At 52.4% G+C, this 24,503-nt stretch overlaps 1 protein-coding gene across 1 annotated transcript in view; it reads right to left on the reverse strand.

Moving 5' to 3' along the window:
- LOC122374851 (unconventional myosin-VIIa-like) overlaps window positions 1–24,366 on the reverse strand; it is a 61,161-nt gene extending 36,795 nt beyond the window's left edge. Inside the window, exons 1-2 of the mRNA XM_043353863.1 lie at window positions 24,156–24,366; window positions 2,566–2,672 (exon numbers count right to left, since the gene is read on the reverse strand). Of these exons, the coding sequence (XP_043209798.1) occupies window positions 2,566–2,672; window positions 24,156–24,180 (132 nt within the window). The 5' untranslated portion in view covers window positions 24,181–24,366. The remainder of the gene's footprint in view (window positions 1–2,565; window positions 2,673–24,155) is intronic.
- Window positions 24,367–24,503: the final 137 nt, after the last annotated feature.

The raw sequence follows: 24,503 nt of genomic DNA on the forward strand, positions 1-24,503 counted from the left end.
TGTCGCAACCAGGCTGGACGCAACACCAGGCCGCCAGGGCTGGGAGTGGAGTCTGAGAGGGAGTGGGCTGAAAGTGGAGATAGAGAAGGACCAGCAGCGGTGGAGGAGATAAAGGGTCAATAGAGCAGGGAGGGAGGGAGGGAGGGAGGGAGAGAAAGAGAGAGAGAGAGAGAGAGAGAGAGAGAGAGAGAGAGAGAGAGAGAGAGAGAGAGAGAGTGAGAGTGAGAGTGAGAGAGAGGAGAGGAGAGAAGGAAAGGCGGAAGAGAGGGAGGAGAGAGAGAGGAGAGAGAGGAGAGAGAGAAAGAGAGAGAGAGAGGAGAGAGAGAAAGAGAGAGAGAGGGAGAGAGAGAAGAGAGAAGAGAGAAGAGAGAAGAGAGAAGAGAGAAGAGAGAAGAGAGAAAAGAGAAGAGAGAAGAGAGGAGAGAGAGAGAGAGAGAGAGAGCGAGAGCGAGAGCGAGAGCGAGAGAGAGAGAGGGAGAGAGAGAGAGAGAGAGGGAGAGAGAGAAAGGAGAGTCTAGAGCTTCTGCGTAATATGCTCACTTGAACATACTGATCGACTGCAAACGTCGACGAAAGAACGGCCCAGCTTGGACGCTAGCACTCAGGGATCGGCCACCACATGCTGGCTCTAGATCCGATGATGATGATGGTGAGTTGGGGTTTTGTATGTACGGACGGCCGAGGTCATCGGTGTCCGTTCTGAGCGGCTCGACGATACATCTTGGGTGGAATACAGCCCCGTGTTTCGAGATGATGTGCTGCCAGCTCGCCGACATGAGTCCTGTCTACTGTCACCTAGCAGACCAAAAACAGCAATGCATCTTAACTAGCGCTAGTGTACATGTCTCAGGCATGAGTCAGAGCAGCGCGCGGCGATTCGTATTCATCGAGTACCGCTACCGGAGCATTTATAACGGTAAATCGACAGTTGTTCGGTGGCAGACAGGTCCACCTAAACAGCCGATCGGACCAACGAGACGGTAAAGTGGCAGGACAGACAGGTAAAGTGCGGTCAACAATGTTAGTGCTCATGTCCAGCGCCTTTTCTGGTCAGCTACTGTTAGACATTGAAACAGATATGCTCCCACAAAAGAATCGATGCAGAGCAAGTTACCGTCAGAAATGGTCGGACAGATCAGTTATACCAGACGACATGCAGTCAGCGCCTGACACGAGCCACATAGCACAAGACAGATCTCGTGTCCACTCCTGGTAAATGTCATAAGCAGCATGACTAAATGGACGATTGTATCCTCAACTGCATGCTCCTAAAACGTTTTCAGGCAAGGGTCATTGTTTCAAAAGAACGGCTGCAATTACTTTCGCAATGATGGACGAAAATAGACTGCTCCGTCATTATGCCTACTACTCTTCTAATACCCTGGACTAACATGAAACTTTCACAAGCATCTTTTCCAGATGTATCGAACGATCGAACCAATACCATGGGCAGGGGCTGCATCCATCCTTGACGCATTGCGACAGTCCATTTCAAATACTTTCAATATTTTACGAAAATGGCATCATCTGCACTAGCAGCCGAATTTCGGGAGCGTTCCGTCTGGTAAAAGGAAGCACAAATTTGCCAATGCCGGGGGCAATCACCCAATCCATAAAGTTCCGCGGACGTTCAAGGGCCACAAACTGTCACTTCAGATGTCTGAGACCAAACTCAGAGTCAGCACACCTTCGAACTTGATTCAGAAGCTAGCGAACTTTCCAGTTTTCTGAGCTAGGTACATCCGGAAACCAAGCAATTGAGAACATATGGGGAAATTTCAGCTGAAAAAATACGGCTCCATTTCTTGGCGTGGAAAGCGCAGGGGTGCTAGAAGCGAGACGAGAGTTTCAAATCTGACAGAATGAAAGAAAGGAGAGCCTCCTTCGTCTCGCTACATCTCTACATCTCGCTTCCGGCGGAAATCGGCACCACTACCGTCGGAGAACTGGAACAGGAAGTGGCCCCTTCCGGCGCCGAGTGGGAACGTCCAGGAGAGAATTCCAGGGAGGACGGATTGCCACACCGAGAACGAGTGGGCACGACTCTCTACTCCCTCTCCAGCAGCGCGGCGGCAGTCGATACAGAGCGATCTCCGGTCCCGGAAACGGCCGAGTGTAGCCCCCCCCCCCCCACCCCGCCACGTCTAGCGAGCACAAACTGTGAGACTCCTCGACCGGCAGAGCCCGATGCTGACAGAGTCCAGACGACCATCCGTCAGATAGGCTGCACAGTGCACACGATTGCACGTCTTCAAACGTTAGCCGAGCGCTCAAAGTGACCCGTTGACCCATTTATGTCCAGTGTCCGCCCTCTTTGAACTTCGGAGCCGTATTGCTCTCAGTGAAAAAAGGGCAAGTGGTTCGAGCATCCTTTGTCCCAACGACTAAAGCAGCTTTATCTAACAAGCTTCAATCTTCGATGATCAAATTGTTATGCGCTTTCGCTTCAGGTCAAATAATGACACTGATGATATCACTATATATGGCAGTCATTTCGAGCAGAGATAGACACCCTTCCCCGTCTGCCGGTCACACCATGGGGCGCGCCTGGCGTGCAAAGGATACATATATCCGGTCGTGGTCGTATCGGACGTGCAGGGTACGGTTGATGCCGGCCTCGTCAATGTCCGATATGACGGTCATGTCCGGGACGCCGTCATCCGGCCGGCTCCCTGCAACAAAGGTCATGACAGAGGTCAGCAGAGGTCATGACAGAGGTCATGACAGAGGTTGATAGAGGTCAGCGCAGGTCACTTGGAACGAATAGGAGTAGAAGGGGTAGTAATAAACTCAGCACAGGGCAAATGAAACGGACATGAGTGGTGCAAGGCAACATCACAAATATGGCTATAAGGATACACATGCGGAACGAACATATATCAAAATTGACATTGACAGACAAACGACATGCATGTCCCGGCCTCTAAAAACAGATAATAATGGTTCGTTTGACAATGCCTCGCCATCACCAGAATGAAAGCAGACCACTTTTCACCTCCACAGAAATAATATTGCCCCAGACCTCATCAGATCGGACAGCGCCAATGCATATTCCCGCTCTCCTCTCCGGGAATGAAATATTATCACCACTGGCAAGGCGACAAAGAATATCACCATCTATTCCAGGCCACAGACGGGCCACATTTGTTCGCTTTTGTTTCGACCGTGTCTGTGTAGAACGACGTTATTCTAGCGGCGAGGCACGGCAAAGTGGTGCTGAAAGCCCGACCCGCGCCGACACAAACAAGGCATTTGTCACGTGGCACGCGTGCTGTGACTCCGTCACCCTCATCAGCACGTGTCGGCCGTGACGTCTGCCGGCGCGGGGCGAGAGGCACGTGTGAAATGACGTGGGACACGTGCAGGGGTGCCGGGAGCGACGCTGTCGCTATCCGTTTTTTTTTTCTCGACTCTTCAGCTATAAGTTCGAGTGTCGTACCCTCAGTTCAGTGTCCAGTGCCCTGCATCAAAATGTTTTTAATAGTATGTTTTGTGCTCTGAATTCGCTCCAAACGATTCAGATATATCAGTCACTCATGTATTGTATAATTCATAATTCATTGTGCTATGTCTACATCCTCTGCAATCGTCTAACGCCGTCGGTATTTGACGGGAAGCCATCTCAGGATATACACTTGACATTACATAACTGCAAGCAGCGTCACTAAGCATCTTCGAAAACTTCAGTTCTTCGCAATGTTTCACTGACCCCTTCACCTTCCATTTCGTGCGCATCTGTCCATCCTCTGCTATGCTTGAAACTTTCCAGCATTCGGTAGAACATCACATCTACTATGAACGTCAAACCCCTTGAGACCCCACTTTTTTGCGATAATTTTTAAATGCGTCAACTTTCGCTGACAATATTCTGGCAATGTATGTTTCAGAACCTGCCGAAACTTTTATTACTAAGGTATTTTGACGCCAAACGATTATGGAAGGTACTTCTCATTCACTCGTAATGCTAAGGTCAATTCAGGCCCGGGCAGAGGCTTGCGCTCGGCCACACTCGAGCCCCGCCACCAGCGCCATCTGCTCTAAATGCCATCTACCAGCGCCCGCTACCGCTACCAGCTTCCGCCCACCATCAAGCCTGAATGGAGCGAGAGACGCGAGTGACCGGTCGCCGGGCAAGGAGCGCCGGAGGGGTAGGGCGGAGCTTAGCGCTGACGTCATTACGTGGCTCCGCCCCATGAGCGCGTAGCCTCTACCCAAACAGCAGATTTGTTCCGTGAAATTTAACATTACGAGTGAATGAGAAGTACCTTTCATAATCGTTTGGCGTCAAAATACCTTAGTAATAAAAGTTTCGGCAGGTTCTGAAACACACATTGCCAGAATATTGTCAACGAGAGTTGACGCATTAAAAAATTATCGCAAAAAAGTGGGGTCTCAAGGGGTTTGACGTCCATAGTAGGTATGTCAGGAACCAACTGCATACACCGGTCAAGCCAGGCCCAGCAGAAGTGCCGGAAGAATCTCACACCCACCCACCAAAGCAAAAAGATCAGCCCACTCGACCAGTGCCACCGGTACCCCAGCCGACAGGACCGGCCGGGACCGGGCCCCGTGTCGCCGACATACCAGTCGTCGTGGCCTTGGCTTCCCGCCGGAGTCGCCCGCCGTATCTCTGAGGCCGAGCTCACGGACCGGAACCGTGCCGACCCACCGGAAGTCGGGCCCGGCGCGCCGCTGCAGCCGCCGCGACGCCGCAGCTGAGGAAAGGCGAGCGTCCTACCCGGCCCGGCGACAGCGGCAAAGGAGGGTGGTAGCGGTGAGAAGACAGCCGCAGGATCGCGCGGCGACTGTGGTGACGGGAAGGCTGGAACTATTACGGGGCTGAAATTTACCCAGATGGTGCGGCACTGCACATGTGGTCATTGTTCGTTAACGCAGTCTCCTAGACCTAGTCAAAGCACACTTGCCATTCGCCAACGCTCGCACGTGTGAACTGTGAGCACTGAGCATTCACCCCTTCCACTTGGCAGTTTCAAGCTCGGCATCGAAAATGTTGTGGGAATGCACGTTGGACGACGTATCGTGTCACGGTCAGGCACGGTGACTTGGGTCAGACTTGGGTCAGGCTCATGCCACAGCGCGGGAATGGCTTGTAATGAGCGGCTAGTGAATCGTGATGCCCAGTTGTTCATAGGGCATATGACATGCAATACTGAAGTAATAGCAGCAGAGGTCACCTTAGAAGTTTGCTTACATCAGCGCCGTCACAGGACGCAGGTAACAATGCAATGGAGCTGTGACCGGATCAAAGGGTTACCAGTTGATCTTGTGCACGTGATTATCAAGCAGCATCGGAGGTGATGACCGCATGAGTAACAGTAACGAAGAGTAAGCTGGCTTTTAGGGTGACGACAAAGATGAGAAAGCCGCATTGAGCCATCTGTGACCCTCAGCCATGCGTCAACCGTTCTCGCGAACGGAGTTCCCTTGTCGGGGACGGGTTCTCTTGACCAGCGGTATGCGAGATGACTCACCACTGACCAAGTACGGACAGTCTGCGTCTCTCTAAGAGAACAGGTCAGTGCACGCCTTTCAGCGCCGCTGCTGGCTGCCTGGTCCGCACCCCTGAGTCACCTGTCCCGCTGACGCGAGAAGTGACGCTTCACCGGGTTTCACCAAACCGGTCTGAATCACCTGGCACGCGCCGGCCGGCCGTCGCGCTCGGTGAGCGTTAGACTGAACACCATGCGGTGCGTCCGCCCGCCCGCTTCGTTCTCACGTGGTAATTGCCAGTGAATAGGCATGATACCGCCACGTTGGCCGCCAGCAGCGGTGCCTCCGCTCAGGACCAGTAATGCCACCCAGGGTTCAGCAGCGTGGCCGCAACCGGGACCAACGCCTGCAGCGTTTGCCTGACGATGTTGCACGACCGGGCGGACACACCTCCACGTCTGCAAACGCTGCCTGACATAACATTGCTGTCACACAGCAAGCGACGCTCTCGCCACAGTTGAGACGATCCCAGGCCGGGAGTCAAACGCGTGACGGGCGGATTAGAGACTCCTCGCAAAACTCCGGAATGAAGGGTCGTCGTACTCGCTGCTGCAGATCGGTACGGGAGGCGCGGGTATTAGAGGGGCAGCAGCGGGCGTAGGGGAGGGGCGCGGTAGACAGACAGGGATGCCTGTGGTTGGGTCCTGGGAAAGATACCAGTGCGTGGTGCCATATTGCCTCAGCGTTCGTTATGCACATATACGGCCAAGTCTAAACATTATGAAGATAATTGGAAGTCAGCAGCGTGAAAATGGTTTCGTCTGTGACGGTTGACCTGAAAGAAAGAAATAAAAGACTGTGATGGTATGTTTAAGATGAATAATATGGAAGAGAGCGGTGGAATGTTCGATGAACGATGAACAACGATGAAAACAAGACGGTGTCTGGTTAACAGCAGCGCTTAGTCAGTCCATCATCCTAATCTGCCTACCAAAAGAGCCGCTGGGAATATAAGCAGGCCTTTCGCATCACGCGAAGCATATGAGCATCGTGTGGGTTGCCACCGGCTGAGTGATTATGCAGGCCGTCTTTGCAGGTACCGTAATGCCGATGTTGCAATGACAATGTTGAAACACCCTGTCAGAACCGTGTCATCTGGCTTCCCGTAATGAATAAATCTGCTGCCGTTTTGATGACACCGGCCATGACAATGTATATTCAGAAGACCCGCGACGCGATTGATGGCAGACTTAACTGCGGTGCCTAACGTGGCTCACAATCAACCAGCTGTATCACAACAACAGATTTGACGTTGATGGAATGCGACAATGCTTCTGTCTCTGCGGTGGTCGGTTTGCTCTACATCGACAGTATATGCCACACTACCAGCTCGATGTCAGGAAATACAGGGTGTCCGGATAGTTCTGGCGCTTTTCAACATTTTCTAAAACAAATGCCATTGGTTCATAGATACTAATCAATGGATCAAAACAATGACCAGGGACACCAAGACACATGCTTCCGCTACGTGCTCATTCAATGTAACCACCGTCGGCGCCGACGACGGCCTCGACGTAGGGGAGGAAGCGTCTGCGGGTTTTGACGATGCGGGGCATTTCCAGGTCCTCCCATGCTGTCATGATGCGAGTCTTCAGCGACTCCAGGTTGGGGTGAGAAATGGCCTAGATCCTGTTCTACAAAAGGCGTAGCACGCCTTAGTCGAGCGGGTCAGGTTAGGAGAATAAGGCGGCCTAATCTCATTTCGCCACGGTGATCTGGCCCGGCAAGCTCCTCTGTCAGTTTAGCTTGAATGGCGGCGGCGTTGTTGGAGGGTGCTCTGTGCTGTTGAAATGCGAAGTGACCCTTAGGGCATGTCGTCTTGACCCTCGGGTTGATGTGGCTGTCCAGGAACCCCTCGTGGGCCAGCCTGTTATTCATTTATTCGACATTGACGAAGATGATGGGACATTTTTGTCCATCAGACCCCCGCACTTTCTTCGATTGCCGCGCTGAAATGCTGCTCCGTTCCCATATCGCGTTCGAAACGGTCTGAGGATATTTTTTAAGGAATTCCCGAGTCGAAATAAACCTTTACCTGCTAAACCATTCATCGAAAAACGCCGCATCGCGCTGCAACTCGCGCCTCGTTCAAGTCGCACCCGGTCGCCGCGCGCAGGCATTCAGCGACAAGGCGCATCTTCGCCCATCTACCCATCACTGAAAACGATTTCAAGGTCATATTTACACGACCCCTGGCTGAGCAATCAACGAGGGGTCATGTCTGTGATGATTGGCTGAATGTCCAATAATCACAGCGCGCGTTACACGGCGTCCAAAAGAAGCGCCAGGACTTTCCGGACACCCTGTAGACCAGTCGGGGTCCGAGAAATGCCCAGTTTACCTCAGCATTGACATTGGTTGTCGCCGAGGAGACGAGCGCCACATTCAGGGTACTGGCTTCGCTAGTTTTCTCCGAATGACTGTCAGGCACGGTCGATAGCACATCACGTCTAAATAACCAGGATCACTCAGGGTGACAAGTGTATGGACTCAGTGAGCTGGGTTGATAGCTTATGCCTCGTAAAGGACGGCTCAGGTGATGATGATAATTGGGGGTCACTGGTCAAGTGCCCACCACGGCTCAGGAGGCTAAGTCCAGCTCTAATCCATGCACGACACCACCGGCCACCCATCCCTGTCGCGATTACCCCACATCCTGTCCAGGCCGTCCCCATCGACACTACCACACCACACCACCGCAACATCCGGTCACAATCCGGTCCAGTATCACTCCGGAAGCCACCGATGCCCGCCGGAGGTGGTGTGGGACGGACTATCCAGGCTTCCCGGTGTCACCCCGACTGGGGCTCCTGCCCGATACGGCAGCCAGGTCGGCTATCTTCATAAAGGCGTGGTATGGCCGTGATGGCATGGAGTCATGCTGGCCGTGGTGACTTGGCGTCACTGCAGCGGCAATTTGAACTCGGCGGCAGGGGTGACTCAGTAACCTCCGTCGTCGACCGAGCCAGCGTCACGCTGCGACCTTACAGCTTGGATGCACGTGGGAACACGCCGTCCCTTCTTAAGTATAGATCATACCGTCCCTCGTTACGGGCAGCACGCCGTCCCTTCCTGTGGGATTGCATTCGTCCCTTTCTGTGGGAACTTCGTGGGAACGTTCAATCCTTTTCGCACCCATCCTTTCCCGTGGGATGGCATTTCACCACAACCGCCGCAGGGCCTCGTTTCCCGGATAAAAGACACCAGCGTGGAGCATTAATGACTAGCTAACTACTGCTAAACTGAAGATCCTGCTGATCCAACAGTGTTTTAAGAAATGTGGAAACATGCACAATGCGTTTGATTAATCAAAACAGCTACACATTCTGACCCAGAATAGCATTCCTTTTCAGAACTATGGAGTCATAAACACAGAATCGGTACGCCACTATGTTCATGATTCAACTCACTACGATCAAAAGAAAGTGTAAATACGGCTGTAACCATGCTGAAAGGGTTAGAGCTTCCATGTCCTTCGGACTTGGTCCAATCCCCGAAAATCCCCTGGCGAGTCCGGATTTACCGGTCCGGGCCGGGTCACACACTCGGTCCGTGCACCGGGCCGCATTCTGTAGCATGCAACGTCAGGCGCTGGTCGTGCGAACGCGGAAAACGACCCGGCCACGGACGGCACGGTAAGTGGTCGGCCGAGTGCGGTAAGTGCACGGTCGGCCGGCGGGAGGGAATGGACGGTCAGGTGTGGTACGGGATGTAGCTAGGCGGGTAAATGTTGGAGTAAAAGAGCGGCTTGTTGGGGTATGACTCATACCTCATACCTTGTTGGGTACTCATACCGCATGAGTACAGAGTTAGTTAGGACAAGAGAACGAACTGATGTGTCGTGAGAAGGACTAAATAGGTAATACTTAAGCGGACACTGGACAGGCATATGAAGGTGTTCTATCCCCAAACTTCGATACGATACGACAGGTTCTGGCCTCCTGGTAGCCCGAGTGGCCATATCACCCCCATTCAGGTGGGTGGTCCACGGAAGCACAACAGCCAAAGGTCAGGTCACCACGACCGACCAGCCATTGACCAGGTGACTAGCCGGTCGGCCTCACACCAGACACGATAGACCCAAGTGGCCGGTATCTGGCGAGCCAGACAAGGCACTGCTCGGCTCAGCGAAGTGCAATGTGAGCACACTCAAAGAAGAACACACTTGAGCTACGCGCCAGCACTGCAGCTACCGAAGTAGTCGGGTAATGAGCCTGTCAGTGTCTATGTCGAACGGTACGCTAGACCAATAAACAGTTTTGATTAATGAACAATTATACAAATGTGGGTGAGGCAACGCAGCACCATATGAATGAAGGGCGTCAAAAATAATAATTGGTCATAAGAAGAGGTGCAACGTATCATGCAACACGTTAAGGTCGAGGTTTGTTATTGGTAACAAGTAATAACAATGTCACTGTGTCCGACAGCTGTGCGTTGTGCACGCCCTAATCGTCAACATGTTCTTGGGCCGAACTACTTTCATGCGTACTAAACGACCAAACAGCGTCCGAGATCCGTTGGCCGATGAGCCATTAAGCCATTACACAACAGCAGGCCACCGTAACACCTGGTGAGGCGTGTAAGGGTCCGCGCTGGGGCGGACAGTTAGCTCCTAATCGGCGGGCGGGCCGGTCCCGTGGGACGGGTCCACCCCGGGCCGGGTTGGGGCAGGACAGGGACAGGGACAGGCAGACAGACGGGCCCCGGCAGACGGGTCCCGGCGGACCGGCAGGTGCGCGGTCAGCACCTGCCGCCCCCTCCCCCTCCCCCGCTGCCGGTCACCTGCCGGCACGGGATCACGTGACCGGCAGAAGGGCCGCCCGGCCACGTGCCAGTGATGGACTCAGTTCAGGCTGCCTGGGAGCGACTGGGAGCGATAGGGATGGGGTGAATTCCTATGCGGCGGCGCTCGACCGGCCAAACACACGTCTACTAATAGCTTGATTTGGGGCTCGAATAGAGGGAGCGGAGGATGGCCAGCACGAGGAGGGAGGGAGGGAGGGAGGGGCAGAGGGGTGGGAGGAGACCCGAGTCGTGGCGCGGTTGACGACCCGGGTCCAGGGGGAGGGGACCGGGCTTCGGCCGAGGCGAGATAAGACACGCACAGTACACAGGCCGCAAAACAGGTCGGGCAGTCCAAGGCGCGCGCTCAGAGGCGGCGGACAGTGCCGAAGGGTGGAAACGAAGCGACAGGCTGTGGAAAACGATCGTGCGGTCGCAGAGGTGACGGACAAAGCGAGAGAGTGGGAATCGAGCGTCGAGCTAAGCGCTGTAAAACGAGCGAGCAGGAAAAGTAGACAAGGCCGGGAGACAGGTTTGTGGAGCGACAGAGTACCTGGTGCTCAGCAGAGGGGGACCAAGGGAGACGGACATGGCCGGTAAGTCAGGCTAGCGTGCTAGCGATACTAGTCATATAAGGAGCCTGCTGCCTGCATGGCTGACTCGCCGAAAAGTCAAGCGAATGGATTATGCTGATGCTGTGAACGAATCAATACCAGTGGGATAGACCGTTGTGCAGAGACCACATGGCAGATGTGTGTGTCCAGAGTCATTGATAGTGAACAACTGATACAATACCACCCGCTCCATCTGGGTATGAATGTATATACCGGCTCGTCGTCTATGTCACAGACCACAGTAACACAGAGCGGAGAACCAACATGTCTGAACCATGTTGACCCAGTTAAATTTGCCGTTCGTCAGGTACGACAGAACCGTACCGACGCTGCTTATACACATGGCTGAATCGTGTGGGCCCATTAATGCGCCTGGTATGCCTGACCCATACCGGTGCAGAGCAGCAACAATCAACATGCATGAACCATGTAGACCCAGTTAAATTCACTGTTCGTCAGGTACACGGGCTCATTTGGCGACCGGTCTGACCCAAATCGCAGTAAAACTCGCTGTACGTCAGATATGCCTGAACCATATCGACGCAGCGCCAAGCCACACATGCCTGAACTATGTGGGCTCATTTATGCGCCGGGTACGCTTGCACCGTATCGGTGCGGCAATGCAACATGCCTGATTCATGTTGACAGAGTAAAACTCGCTGTTCGTCAGATATGCCTGAACCATATCGACGCAGCTTCAAGCCACACATGCCTGAACCATGTGGGCTCATTTATGCGCCGGGTACGACTGCACCGTATCGGTGCGGCAATTCAACATGCATGAATCATGTTGACACAGTAAATCTCGCTGTTCGTCAGGTATGCCTGAACCATATCGACGCAGCGCCAAGCCACACATGCCTGAACCATGTGGGCTCATTTATGCGCCGGTTACGCCTGCACCGTATCGGTGCGGCAATGCAACATGCCTGATTCATGTTGACAGAGTAAAAGTCGCTGTTCGTCAGATATGCCTGAACCGTATCGACGCAGCGCCAAGTCACACATGCCTGAACCATGTGGGTTCATTTATGCGTCGGGTACGACTGCACCGTATCGGTGCGGCAATGCAACATGCATGAACCATGTTGACACAGTAAAACTCGCTGTTCGTCAGATATGCCTGAACCATATCGTCGCAGCGCCAAGCCACACATGCCTGAACCATGTGGGCTCATTTATGCGCCGGTTACGCCTGCACCGTATCGGTGCGGCAATGCAACATGCATGAATCATGTTGACAGAGTAAAAGTCGCTGTTCGTCAGATATGCCTGAACCGTATCGACGCAGCGCCAAGTCACACCTGCCTGAACCATGTGGGTTCATTTATGCGTCGGGTACGACTGCACCGTATCGGTGCGGCAATGCAACATGCATGAATCATGTTGACACAGTAAAACTCGCTGTTCGTCAGATATGCCTGAACCATATCGACGCAGCGCCAAGCCACACATGCCTGAACCATGTGGGCTCATTTATGCGCCGGGTACGCCTGCACCGTATCGATGCGGCAATTCAACATGCATGAATCATGTTGACACTGTAAAACTCGCTGTTCGTCAGATATACCTGAACCATACCGATGCAGCGCCAAGCCACACATGCCTGAACCATGTGGGCTCATTATGCACCGGGTACGCCTGCACCGTATCGGTGCGGCAATGCAACATGCATGAATCATGTTGACACATTAAAACTCGCTGTTCGTCAGATATGCCTGAACCATATCGACGCAGCGCCAAGCCACACATGCCTGAACAATGTGGGCTCATTCATGCGCCGGGTACGACTGCACCGTATCGGTGCGGCAATGCAACATGCATGAATCATGTTGACACAGTAAAACTCGCTGTTCGTCAGATATGCCTGAACCGTATCGAAGCAGCGCCAAGCCACACATGCCTGAACCATGTGGGCTCATTTATGCGCCGGGTACGCCTGCACCGTATCGGTGCGGCAATTCAACATGCATGAATCATGTTGACACTGTAAAACTCGCTGTTCGTCAGATATGCCTGAACCATATCGATGCAGCGCCAAGCCACACATGCCTGAACCATGTGGGCTCATCTATGCGCCGGGTACGCCTGCACCGTATCGGTGCGGCAATGCAACATGCATGAATCATGTTGAGACAGTAAAACTCGCTGTTCGTCAGATATGCCTGAACAATATCGACGCAGCGCCAAGCCACACATGCCTGAACCATGTGGGCTCATCTATGCGCCGGGTACGCCGGCACCGTATCGGTGCGGCAATTCCACATGCATGAATCATGTTGACACAGTAAAACTCGCTGTTCGTCGGGTATGCCTGAACCATCTCGACGCAGCTCCAAGCCACACATGCCTGAACCATGTGGGCTCATTTATGCGCCGGGTACGCCTGCACCGTATCGGTGCGGCAATGCAACATGCCTGATTCATGTTGACAGAGTAAAAGTCGCTGTTCGTCAGTTAAGCCTGAACCATATCGACGCAGTGCCAAGTCACACATGCCTGAACCATGTGGGTATGTATGTATGTATGTATGTATGTATTTACGATCATGGGCGATCCACACATGGCGTGGCGATTACTGCCCACTCATCTATGCGCCCGGTACGCCTGAACCGTACCGATGCGGCGATTCAACATGCATGAATCATGTTGTCAGTTAAATTCGCTGTTCGTCAGGTATGCCTAAACCATATCGACGCGGCGCCTCACCTGACTTAGATGGAGCCAATGACGCTATTCGTTGGGTGCCGGGTGACGTCACCAGGACAAATGCACACATCAAAGCATTGTCGCTGCGATGGCCGCCGGGGAGTACCAGCTGTACTTCCGCGGACGGGGCTCCCCCACCCATTCCGCTGTGCGCGCCCACCGGTCGGGCGGCCAACACTCGGCCGTCAGGAGTAATAGGGCCGTTACGTCACGTCGTGACACCGCCGCCGGGCGTCGCGGCGTGTAAAACCACCGCCAGCTCACGAGGGGGAGGGGAAGGCGCGGGAGGGACGCAGGGGTCACCTCTGTGGGGCCAAGTGGTTGACCTTTTGTCCGATAACACTGGGGAGGGACCCACGACTCCAGCAGTCGGTCGGGAGCTATTTGCACAGGATAACCCCTCACGCAGTCAGGGAGGACAATGGACGCAGCGCCCATTTAAGCGCCCGGAAGGCCTGACCCATATCGGCGTGAGGAAGCGATTGATCACGCATGAACCATGTTGACCCAGTTCAATCACTGTTCGTCGGATATGACTGAACCGTACCGACACGGCTTACAAGCCACACACGCCTGAATCACGTGAGCTCATTTGTGCGCCGGCAGTCTGCCTGACCCATATCGGCGTGAGAAATTGATCTATCAAACATGCATGACCCAGTTTGACCCAGTTAAATTTGCTGCTCGTCAGGTATGCCTGAACCGTACCCCGATATGCCTGAACCTTATCGGCGTGAAGAATCGATTGGCCAAATATGCATGAATCATGTTCACCCAGTTAGAATTCGCTATTCGTCAGGTATGCCTGAACCGTACCGACGCGGCTATAAGACACACGCGCTTGAATTACGTGGGCTCATTCATGCAACCGGTATGCCTGAAACATATCGGCGTGAGGCCACATCGACGCGGCTCCCAGCCACACATGCCTGAATCATGTGGGCTCATCTATGTGCCCGGTATTCTGACACGTATCGGCGCGGCAATGCAACATGCATGAATCATGTTGACACAGCTAAAATTCGTTGTTCGTCAAGTATGCCTGAACTATATCTACGCGGCTCCCAGCCACACACGCCCGAGTCATGTGGGCTTCCCTACACCGGTTCTCTGATCCGTATCGGTACGGAAATTCAGCATGCATGATCATGTTGACACAGCTAAATTCGTTGTTCGTCAGGCATGCCTGAACCATATCTACGTGGCTCCCAGCCACACACGCTTGAATCATGTGGGCTCACATACGCCGTTTCTTTGACCCGTATCGATGAGGCGATTCAACATGCATGAATCATGTTGACAGTTAAATCCGTCGTGCGTCAGGTACGTCTAAACCATATCGACGCAGCTCCCAACCAAACATGCCTGAATCATGCGGGCCCATTTATGCGCCGGGTATTCTAACACGCATTGGTGTGGCGATTCAACATGCATGAATCATGTTGACACAGTTAAATCCGTTGTGCGTCAGGTATGCATGAACCATATCGACGCAGCCCCCAGCCACACATGCCTGAAACATGTGGGCTCATTTAGGCGCCCGGTACGCCTGACCAGTAGCGGTGCGGCAATTCAACATGCACGAATCATGTTGACAGTTAAATGCGTTGTTCGTCGTGATGCCTGAATCATATCTACGCGGCCCTCAGCCAAAAATGCCTGAATCATGTGGGCGGCTGGATTACGCGCCCGGTTCTCTGACTCGTATCGGTCAGGCGATTCAACATGCATGAACCATGTTGACCGTTAAATTAGCTGTTCGTAAAGTATGCATGAACCATATCGACGCGGCTCCAAGCCACACATGCCTGAACCATCTGGGCTCATCTACGCGTCCGGTATTCTGACACGTATTGGTGCGGTAATTCAACATGCCTGAAGCATGTTGACACAGTAAACCTCGCTGTTCGCCAGGTATGTCTGAACCGTATCGACGTATCGACGCAGCACCAAGCCACACATGCGTGCACCATGTGGGCTCATTTATGCGCCAGTTACGCCTGAACCGTATCGGGGAGGCAATTCAACATGCCTGAACCATGTTGATCCATTAAAAACTCGCTGTTCGTCAAATATGCGTGAACCATATCGAAGCAGCACCAAGCCACAAATGTGTGAACCATGTGGGCTCATTTATGCGCCAGTTACGCCTGAACCGTATCGGAGAGGCAATTCAACATGCCTGAACCATGCTGATCATTAAAAACTCGCTGTTCGTCAGGTATGCGTGAACCACATCGACGCAGCACCAAGCCACAAATGTGTGAACCATGTGGGCTCATTTATGCGCCCGGTACGCCTGCACCGTATCGGTGAGGCACTTCCACATGCCTGAACCATGTTGACCCATTAAAAATTTATGGAACAATGGCAATTATAAGCGGTAGCGAATAAGGAGATGGGCAAACCATTAACCAATGCTGTGTGCATAAAACTGCGGCCGCTCAGCGCGGCCATCGTCGAACAGGCGCACTTAGACGCTTGGCGGCTCCGCGTCGACTTTAGACGCTTGGCTCCGCGCCGACTTGGACTTTGCCGTCGCTGGGGAATAACACACCCTAAGGACACCTGGCGACCCTGTTTTGCACCAGGCACCAGGCCACCAGCAGCAAGACGTCCGCTGGTCCATGCATATCGCCAGCAGTACGGCTTCGGATGGTGTCAATAAAAAGGACGCAATGGCGGTGCCAGGCAAACATGTCAATTTCAAATATCGCCGTCTAGCGTTCGTCAAACGCAAAGTGGATATGAGGGTGGTCTATGGCCACGGTGGTGCTATTGGTTCTGGACGGCCGTTGCGGTAATAAAGCTACACCCCCAGAAAACCGACAAACAAGAGAGGGACCGTGGGACGGGCCCGTCCGTCCCGTAGTCGGACGTCGGACGGGGAGGAAAGTGAGGGAGAGAGGAGAGAGAGAGAGAGGGGGAGGGAGAGGAAAGAGAGAGAGAGTGGGGAGAGAGGGGGGTTCGGCGACATGGGGAGGGGAAGTGTTCGTCAGTGTGTGCGGACGCTAGAAAAGGGGGACCTGGCGTAACTCATAACACTAATCGCCGCGTCGGCGGGCCGATGGGAAGTGCAAACAGCAGACAGACGGACACGGCAGGCTATGGAACTGCGAACAAAACACTGTTCATGCCGAACGTCGTGTGCATTGCCAACAATCAGGATACCTATATAACCGCGTACATTCTGCTCCGTTGGCGAGTTTGGCGTCTTGTTATCGATCATGATATGAACGATAACGCGATTTGGGTGCAGACGGCCATTAACAGCCAATACTGGACAACAGATCTGGGGAGCGTACGGTATGAGACACCCTAATCAGTAATAGGGCCCACCTATTAGCTTGATTTGGGGCTCGAATAGAGGGAGCGGAGGATGGCCAGCACGAGGAGGGAGGGAGGGAGGGAGGGGCAGAGGGGTGGGAGGAGACCCGAGTCGTGGCGCGGTTGACGACCCGGGTCCAGGGGGAGGGGACCGGGCTTCGGCCGAGGCGAGATAAGACACGCACAGTACACAGGCCGCAAAACAGGTCGGGCAGTCCAAGGCGCGCGCTCAGAGGCGGCGGACAGTGCCGAAGGGTGGAAACGAAGCGACAGGCTGTGGAAAACGATCCCCTCCCACCCTCCCCAATAACAACTTTCAATCCAAAAATACCGTCCTATAGACACATTCGTCGTCGGCCTAAGTCTTGTTATCGATCATGATATGAACGATAACGCGATTTGGGTGCAGACGGCCATTAACAGCCTAATCATGTAATTACTAACGACACACGTATGGTCTTTCTCTGGCATGGCATCTGAGCCCGTCGCGGATTGAGGTGGGACCAGGGCAGCGACCGGAGAATTGGCTCCGCAGCAGGGCTAAGTTTACCATCCGCCATTGTCTAGCTGTGGTGTCATAGCGACGTCGGCCTTTGTCCACCGTAATCGTCCCATCGCGCCACCACAGCCACCGGGCGGACTCAGCTTAGTAAGCCAAGACGAAGCTCCTCGGGCAAAGAGACAGGGCCGTGCTACTGGGCTTCTTGGCTTTGGCGACACTGACAGGTGACACTACAGATACTTTCACAGCTTGTTTCGCAGGAGCGCGGACTGGCATTAGGGTGACAAACGTCCTTTAGACGTGCACTATCAAAACAGCGTGGCAGGGGACCTTGATGTCATAATGTGTGCCAGTTACATCATAATACACACAAGTGATGCCATACATTGTGTTAGTGACGTCACACAAGCCATTGCGTGTCGCGTGACCTCATAATTAAAGGGACCATCCCACCTTAACATTAGTTTTGAGTTGAGATAGCCAAGTTTGCGGCCAGGCTCAGAAACCACCATTTATCCTGGTCGCAACCCCCGCAGCTTTATGGTGTTCAAGAAATTTCTTCCCTTTACTTGCAGGGTGGGACCAGCTTAGTCCCTATCTCTTAACCATTAGCGGTTTTCTGATGACGTCAGCAGTCATTTCAACGCCCGCCATTCCTTGAACCCGAGTTTTGCTGACCTTGAGCTCCCTTTTTTATCAACGTGAAATCCGTCGTCGGCGCTGAGAAAGCCTATTGCTTTTCATTTTAATTTGAATATTAGAAGATACCCACCACTGGAACTTGGACTGATATTATACCAAGGCCGAAGATGATCAAGCTGCCTGCTATATCTGGAGCTTGGTGTTCAACTTCAACATGGAATAAAAAACAAAATATCAAAGCAAACTGGATATGGTACTGCAAGTTAAAGTCCAAAGAAACTTGAAGAGCTGACAATTGACATTAATTCTTTTCCTGCAAGGTTTCCATATGGAGATCACAGTCACACCATGAGGAAATATTTTTGATGTTAACAGTTGAAAGGGGATTTATCTTCCAGTTTTGACGAAAGACGCTGCTGACTGTCTTTGGAAAAGGATGTCGGCATGAGGTGCAATTGTGCTTGTGAAGTGGTTATAACTGGTCTTTTCACAGTATTAAATTAAATGTGCCATTGCAGCTAAGTGTGTTATCATGTAAGGTAAAATCAAAACTACAATGTTGGTTTTACGAGCATTGAGAAGGCTGGTAGGTAGCGCCTGCCTGTGCTCGTAAATCATGCTGCCAGAGTATTCTAAATTAATTTTATCATACACTTTTGTTGTCCAGAATGGTTGCACTATTGTTTGGTATCATATTATTCCATGTAAATATGGTAGTGTAAAGTCCGACCAACATGTTACCAGATTTGAAGCTGTTACGTTACCTAAGTACCTGTTTTTTACTGGCGTGGTGAATGTCACCTGGATTTTGTTTTGAGGTGCAGACCTAGTAACTCTGACTACATGGGTTTGAAGCTATCATCTATTCTGTTTTTACTGGCCTGGTGAATGGCGACTGATGTTGTCCGTGGATGGCACTGAAACAAATTTTGAGTGTTTTGTACAGTGTTTTAATACAATGCTGAGGGCTGAAAGTTGTCTTGTTTAGAGTGGTGAAAGTTCAGGATATGCCAGCCACCATGGTGGGTCAGAGTTAAATGTGTTGCAGTCAGTTCGGCTTCGGCAAGCACACGGATGGGCATACGCATCAAGACCTGCTCTGCCATACTTTCAGCCAATTTTACTTAGGTAAGTCTTTTCTTTTTTCTGCCAAAAGCTATGACATTGTGAATTTCAGCACTGTGGCCTGTGTGTAGCTTTCAGGAAAGCAATTCTAAATAAAGCTCTGATAAAGTGCAAAATCAGCAATGCAGCCCTCTATTACATTTTCTACAACATCTTACTTGTTCCTTGCATGGAGAGAAAAATGCAATGTTATGAATTCGTTTATTCACATAATTTGACAAGCATGCAGTTACCTGCTACTATCACTGCACAAAACAGAGCAGAAAACATCAGTTAATCAAACACAAGACATAACAGAAGTTTACAACATAGGGCTGCCGAACCTGCTTCCTCCCACCACAGTTGATGCCATTTCCTAGCCTGGCTTGATGTGAGCACTGAATAGCTGCTTTGTCTAATTACAGCTCACTACCATTCAACTTAAACTACTCTCTTTAAAGTAAGAGTGAGAGCGTTCAGTGTTCATAGCAGCTCGACAGACGACAGACAACAAACATCTTGACAAACCAACCAGTATTTGATTTGGCTAATGATTTATGTGCTTGTTGTATCATGGCCAAACTACTTTAACAGCAATAATCCCTGTTTCATCTTGATCTTGCTTTTATTTCCATTTGAACTCAGATCTTGAAACAATCATCTGAAGTGATATCAGATACTGGCTTCTGTTTCTCTTGAAAGCAAGTTAAAACAACAATGATAAACTAAGGCAGGAGATGTGAGTTGTGGCAGTAGATTTTTGATTCAACATATGTCAACCTTATATTCCTTGAGACCTCTGTGACAGACAAACAAATATTTATAGTTTTTTGATAGTTTGGATTCTTGGCTTGATTTAGCAGATCAGCTGTGACAGTGAACCTTGACTTTGAAATCACATAAATGTCATGGTACCCGAACGAATCCTCGCATGACATTTCTTCGTAGCACAATTTTTCGTCCGCATTTCTTCGTCTACAAATCTTCGTCGGTGCATTTATTTGTCCCTCAATGCTTACTCTTGCATATATTTGCGTTGAAGAAGAAATGCGAGCCGATTTTCATATACCCTGGTGCGAGACAAAGTAATGCGATAGGTACGAATAAATGCCCTGACGAAGATTTGCAGACGAAGAATTGCGATACGAAGAAATGCCATAAGAATTGTCCTGGAATCCTTTATTGGCCATCATATATTGACCTTGATAAGATAAACGCATCATTCGCGCAATATTTGTCGCACTTTGATACCAAACTATTGCTTCCAAATGCCGACGTAAAGAAAACCTTTATGTGACGTCATAGAAACAGCGGATTTCCCAAAAAGTAAACAAAAATAAAAGTCTTATATCTCGAAAACGGGTGAATATTTTCCGGTAAAATTTGGTAGATGTTCATTTTCGCTCTTTGTGATTCACGCTACATCACTTTTATGCCAATTCATTAACTTTTTTGAAGGTGGGAGGGTCCCAACGCATGGTGGTGGGCGTTGGCCGCTGACTAATCGAACGAAAAGAAACAAAATGAGAGCCGATCATTATAAAGGTTATATCACCACGCATTCAGTGTTACCTCCAAAATATAGAAAAGCTAGAAACACGTGAGTCCCTTTGCTTGACAGGAGCGGAGGATCGTTCAGAATCAGCTGCCGCCGGTAGAGGCCCGTTTCCGGCGGCCGGTTTTTAGTTTTTACCCTCGCAGCGCCGGAACAACAAACATCCCCAGCCGCCACAGCTGCCAGCTTAACGCAGCGAAGACCAAATGAGATGGGAAAACTTTCCGTGTGAAGATTTACAGCTAAGACAGATGCCGGGAATGGAAGAGGCTTTCAGAAGTCGTTGCATAAATAAAACTGGATCAAGGTTATCATGATAAAAATGTCAAATCTTCAAGGTGACAATTAAGCGAAGGCATAAATGCTCGTCAGCGCACAAAGAACATGAATACTGAATGGGTAATTAACAATGCTAAGTTAAAAGAAAAAGGAGAAACAAAGGTCCTCTATACACTATAGCATGTAAACATGTACCCACATGAACCCCAAATAAAACAAAATGCGAAAGCATTGCAAGAAACTCAGTCCCTTGCCACTCCGCTCGCAGTGCCACACACAATCTCACATTCCGAGGCACTCGTTGCACAGGCCATTGCCCAAAACCCCTCCCCCACACCACCCTCCCCATTCCTCGGGTAGCACGCTCCCGGCAGGAAGCGTCCCTACTCCCTCCCCTCCCCTCGCCGTCTCGAGCTCCGTAGTCCGTACGCTCGCCGCGGCCTCCGGCAGGTGTGGTAGTCTCGCCGGCCCGGTACGGCCCAAGGAGAGTGGGACGGCCGCCGCCGGGCCAGTAACTGACCATTACCGAACAGATAAATCCAGCGCACGTCGGCACACCAGACACCGGCGCTGGCGCAGTAGAGGGCAAAGGGCGGAGCTGGAGACATTGAGAGATATAGAGAGGCAAGGGTGAAACGGGACAGTCGTGAGATGTTGAAGGGAAAATGGAGAGAAAATTAGTTACGCTACGTAGTACGAAGCACCTGTAGAGTTAGCGCTGGGAAAGACGACGCCAGAAATTAAAAATCAGAAAGAGAGAGCACGGTGGAGAGAAGGAAAGGGAAACGGGGGCGATTCCCGCCAATGCCCTCAGGGGATGTTTCCAAGCCGAGGCAACGAGCCGCTAATGACTGAGGCTAACAGCAGCACGACGGGAGCGCCGCGGTAAATTGTAACTAATGAACATCTCCGGGCCTAACGATCCCAACCGTCCTCGTCAATAGCCATACCGTCCCGAGAATCGAACGATACCCTCGGGGCATGTTTAGCAGGCTCATTACAGAAAGCCGCTCGGGTCAGCTTACCGCTAGAGACGCATGTGCGTTCCGAGGCCAGGCAACCAGCTGTCGGTCAAGGGGGAGAGGGGAGAGGGCAGGAAGTAAGAGTGAGAGGAGCGGTAGGTGGGCAGCTGAAGGTCGCTTTTTGCTGACGGCGGTGACCGGCAGACAGGACTGCTAAGGAGTGCTGGCTAGGCTGACACTTGTAACAGATCGCTGGAGGTCAGTCTTCTTAGTAAGGCTCGTCGATAAGTCTACTGGATTACCGGTCACACTAGCCAGGAAACGACCTCAATGTGTCAGCGCTAGCCACTACGTTGAGGAGACACTTTGGCTATTCCCCTTTCAACCTTCACTAGCAACGGGTCCAACTAAATGTCGATCGAGTATTTTCCACAAATATTATTCACAAGCCACGGGCGGAGATGGCTTCGTACCCACGCTGTCCGCCCACAGCGTCTCTCCATCGCGCGGCCATTCCCCTCGGATCTACCCCGATCCGCTGTCCGAACATACCCGTCAAACCAGTAGTGGGTAACTGACGACACCGCTCCAGCTTTGACATTTCCGGCCCGCCGAATATCCACCAGCCCAACGTGCTTCCATAATCCACGCTACGGACAGATCCGCGTCCTCCGTCCGGGAACAGACATCGGAGTCTCCCGGGGCACGGCGGGGGGCATCCACGCGGAAGGTCAAAACACCTTGTCTCAGACAGCTATTCGACCGGCAGCCTGAACTGTCCTGTCCGAGCTGTCCCTGTGTCTGGCAATACGGACAGTTGGTGACAGTGTAGGCCGATAAGGTCACGCCGTCTCATTTCCCAGCATGGAGCCGTGATGGGGTGGCAGAGCCAATGGGCCGTTTCGGCCAGTAAAGAGATGCTTCCCGGCGCTATGATGGCCCATTGTCATATAGCGGAGACGGCGTTGGTAGATGGTGGGCCATAACAACGCTGACAGCGGCCTTGCTGGAAACATTGACTGGAAAACATCCCTCGACAGATGCCCCCCTCATACCCATCCCCACCGAACCATCCACCAGTCACGTGACACAACGAAATCCTCCAAACGGTCAGTCACGTGACCTCCAGGTAAAACACGGTCTGCCGGCACCAGCACGGCGGTTACGGACATCACAATGCGGCTCAACAAAGACCGCTGGTCCGGCTCGCCGCAGCTAACCCCACCCTCTGACGTACGTACGTAAAGCGCCGCTGGTATTTACGCCAGGCGCGAACAAAAACACTTCACTGCCTCAGTGCCACGTCAGGGTACCAACTACAGAGTCGAAACCCGTACGGCACGGCAGGGTACGAAACGGTACGGCACAGCAAGGCACGGCACGGAGCGGCAAGGCATAACTAAACACGGCAAGGGCATGACATAGCAAGGTACCTAAAGGCGTGCAGTCCAGCACGGAGCGTCAGAGATGGGGATTGGAGGTGCAGGGCGAGGGCGGGAGAGAGCCAGAAGCGGAGAGAGGAGTGGCGAGTGCGAAGGTGACTGGGCGGGTTGTTGACAGGTGGGACGGCGCACGGGGCGGGGCGGCCACCGTATAGGACTGTCGAGGAGCGCTGAGGGCACTCAGCACCCCCGTCACGTACGGGGAGCTGCATTAGCGCCCGCACTGATTCATTCGCAGAGCGCACACACGCGCCAGAGCACAAAGGGCCGCCGGGTCCGGAGAGGGGTGACGACGGCCAAAACATGCCGGGAGTGACGTGGGGGGGAGGGGGGAGGGAGCTCAGATGAGCAGAGGGACGCATACGGGCTGGAGAAGCGTGAAGGTCGAAGTCGTGTCAAACGCCGGGCCATTGGAGTGATCGGTGATCGAGATGCAATGGCATAGGAATAGGACGGTATAGGATAAGCTGATACAATAGAACACCTGCACGTACGAAAGATGGCTGATTTTTTTTTGTCGATGGGGCATGACTCGTCTAAGGCATTTCCGGTCTCCCCACAGACCGCAGTCTGCACTTCTTGCTCAACCCGTATTCTGAAACCGGGGCGCTTCACAACATACGAAACTCACTGCGTCAATTACAATGGCATGCAGTGTAAGCGGTGCACTGTTAAGTTAGTATAGAACACAAAATAAAGCCATGTTTTACGGTCTCAACTTACCGTGCCCACCGAACACCGACTCCATGCTGATAATTTTCTTCTAGTCCCAACGTAAGTGGTCAGCTGAACATATCCGATCACGGAACACCACCGTTCGGCGTCACACCGCGCACACGACGGTCACCAGAGCACAGTGGAGCACAGGGAGCACACAGTGGCGAAACCCGCGGCCGCAGCACACACCCCACCTCGCTTCCGCTCGCCGACTGACGCCGCCGTCAGCTGATGGCGTCGGCCGGCGCCGCGACGCTAGAGACATCTACCGGGCAAATCGATAGCTCACTGTGCTGACGTCACGGCCCCCAGAGAACGGGCGGTGACGATTAGCGCGCCATCTAGAAAGCGATG

Source organism: Amphibalanus amphitrite, unplaced genomic scaffold, assembly GCF_019059575.1.
Source record: "Amphibalanus amphitrite isolate SeventyFive unplaced genomic scaffold, NRLGWU_Aamphi_draft 001726F_arrow, whole genome shotgun sequence".
Classification (NCBI taxonomy): Eukaryota; Metazoa; Arthropoda; class Thecostraca; order Balanomorpha; family Balanidae; genus Amphibalanus; species Amphibalanus amphitrite.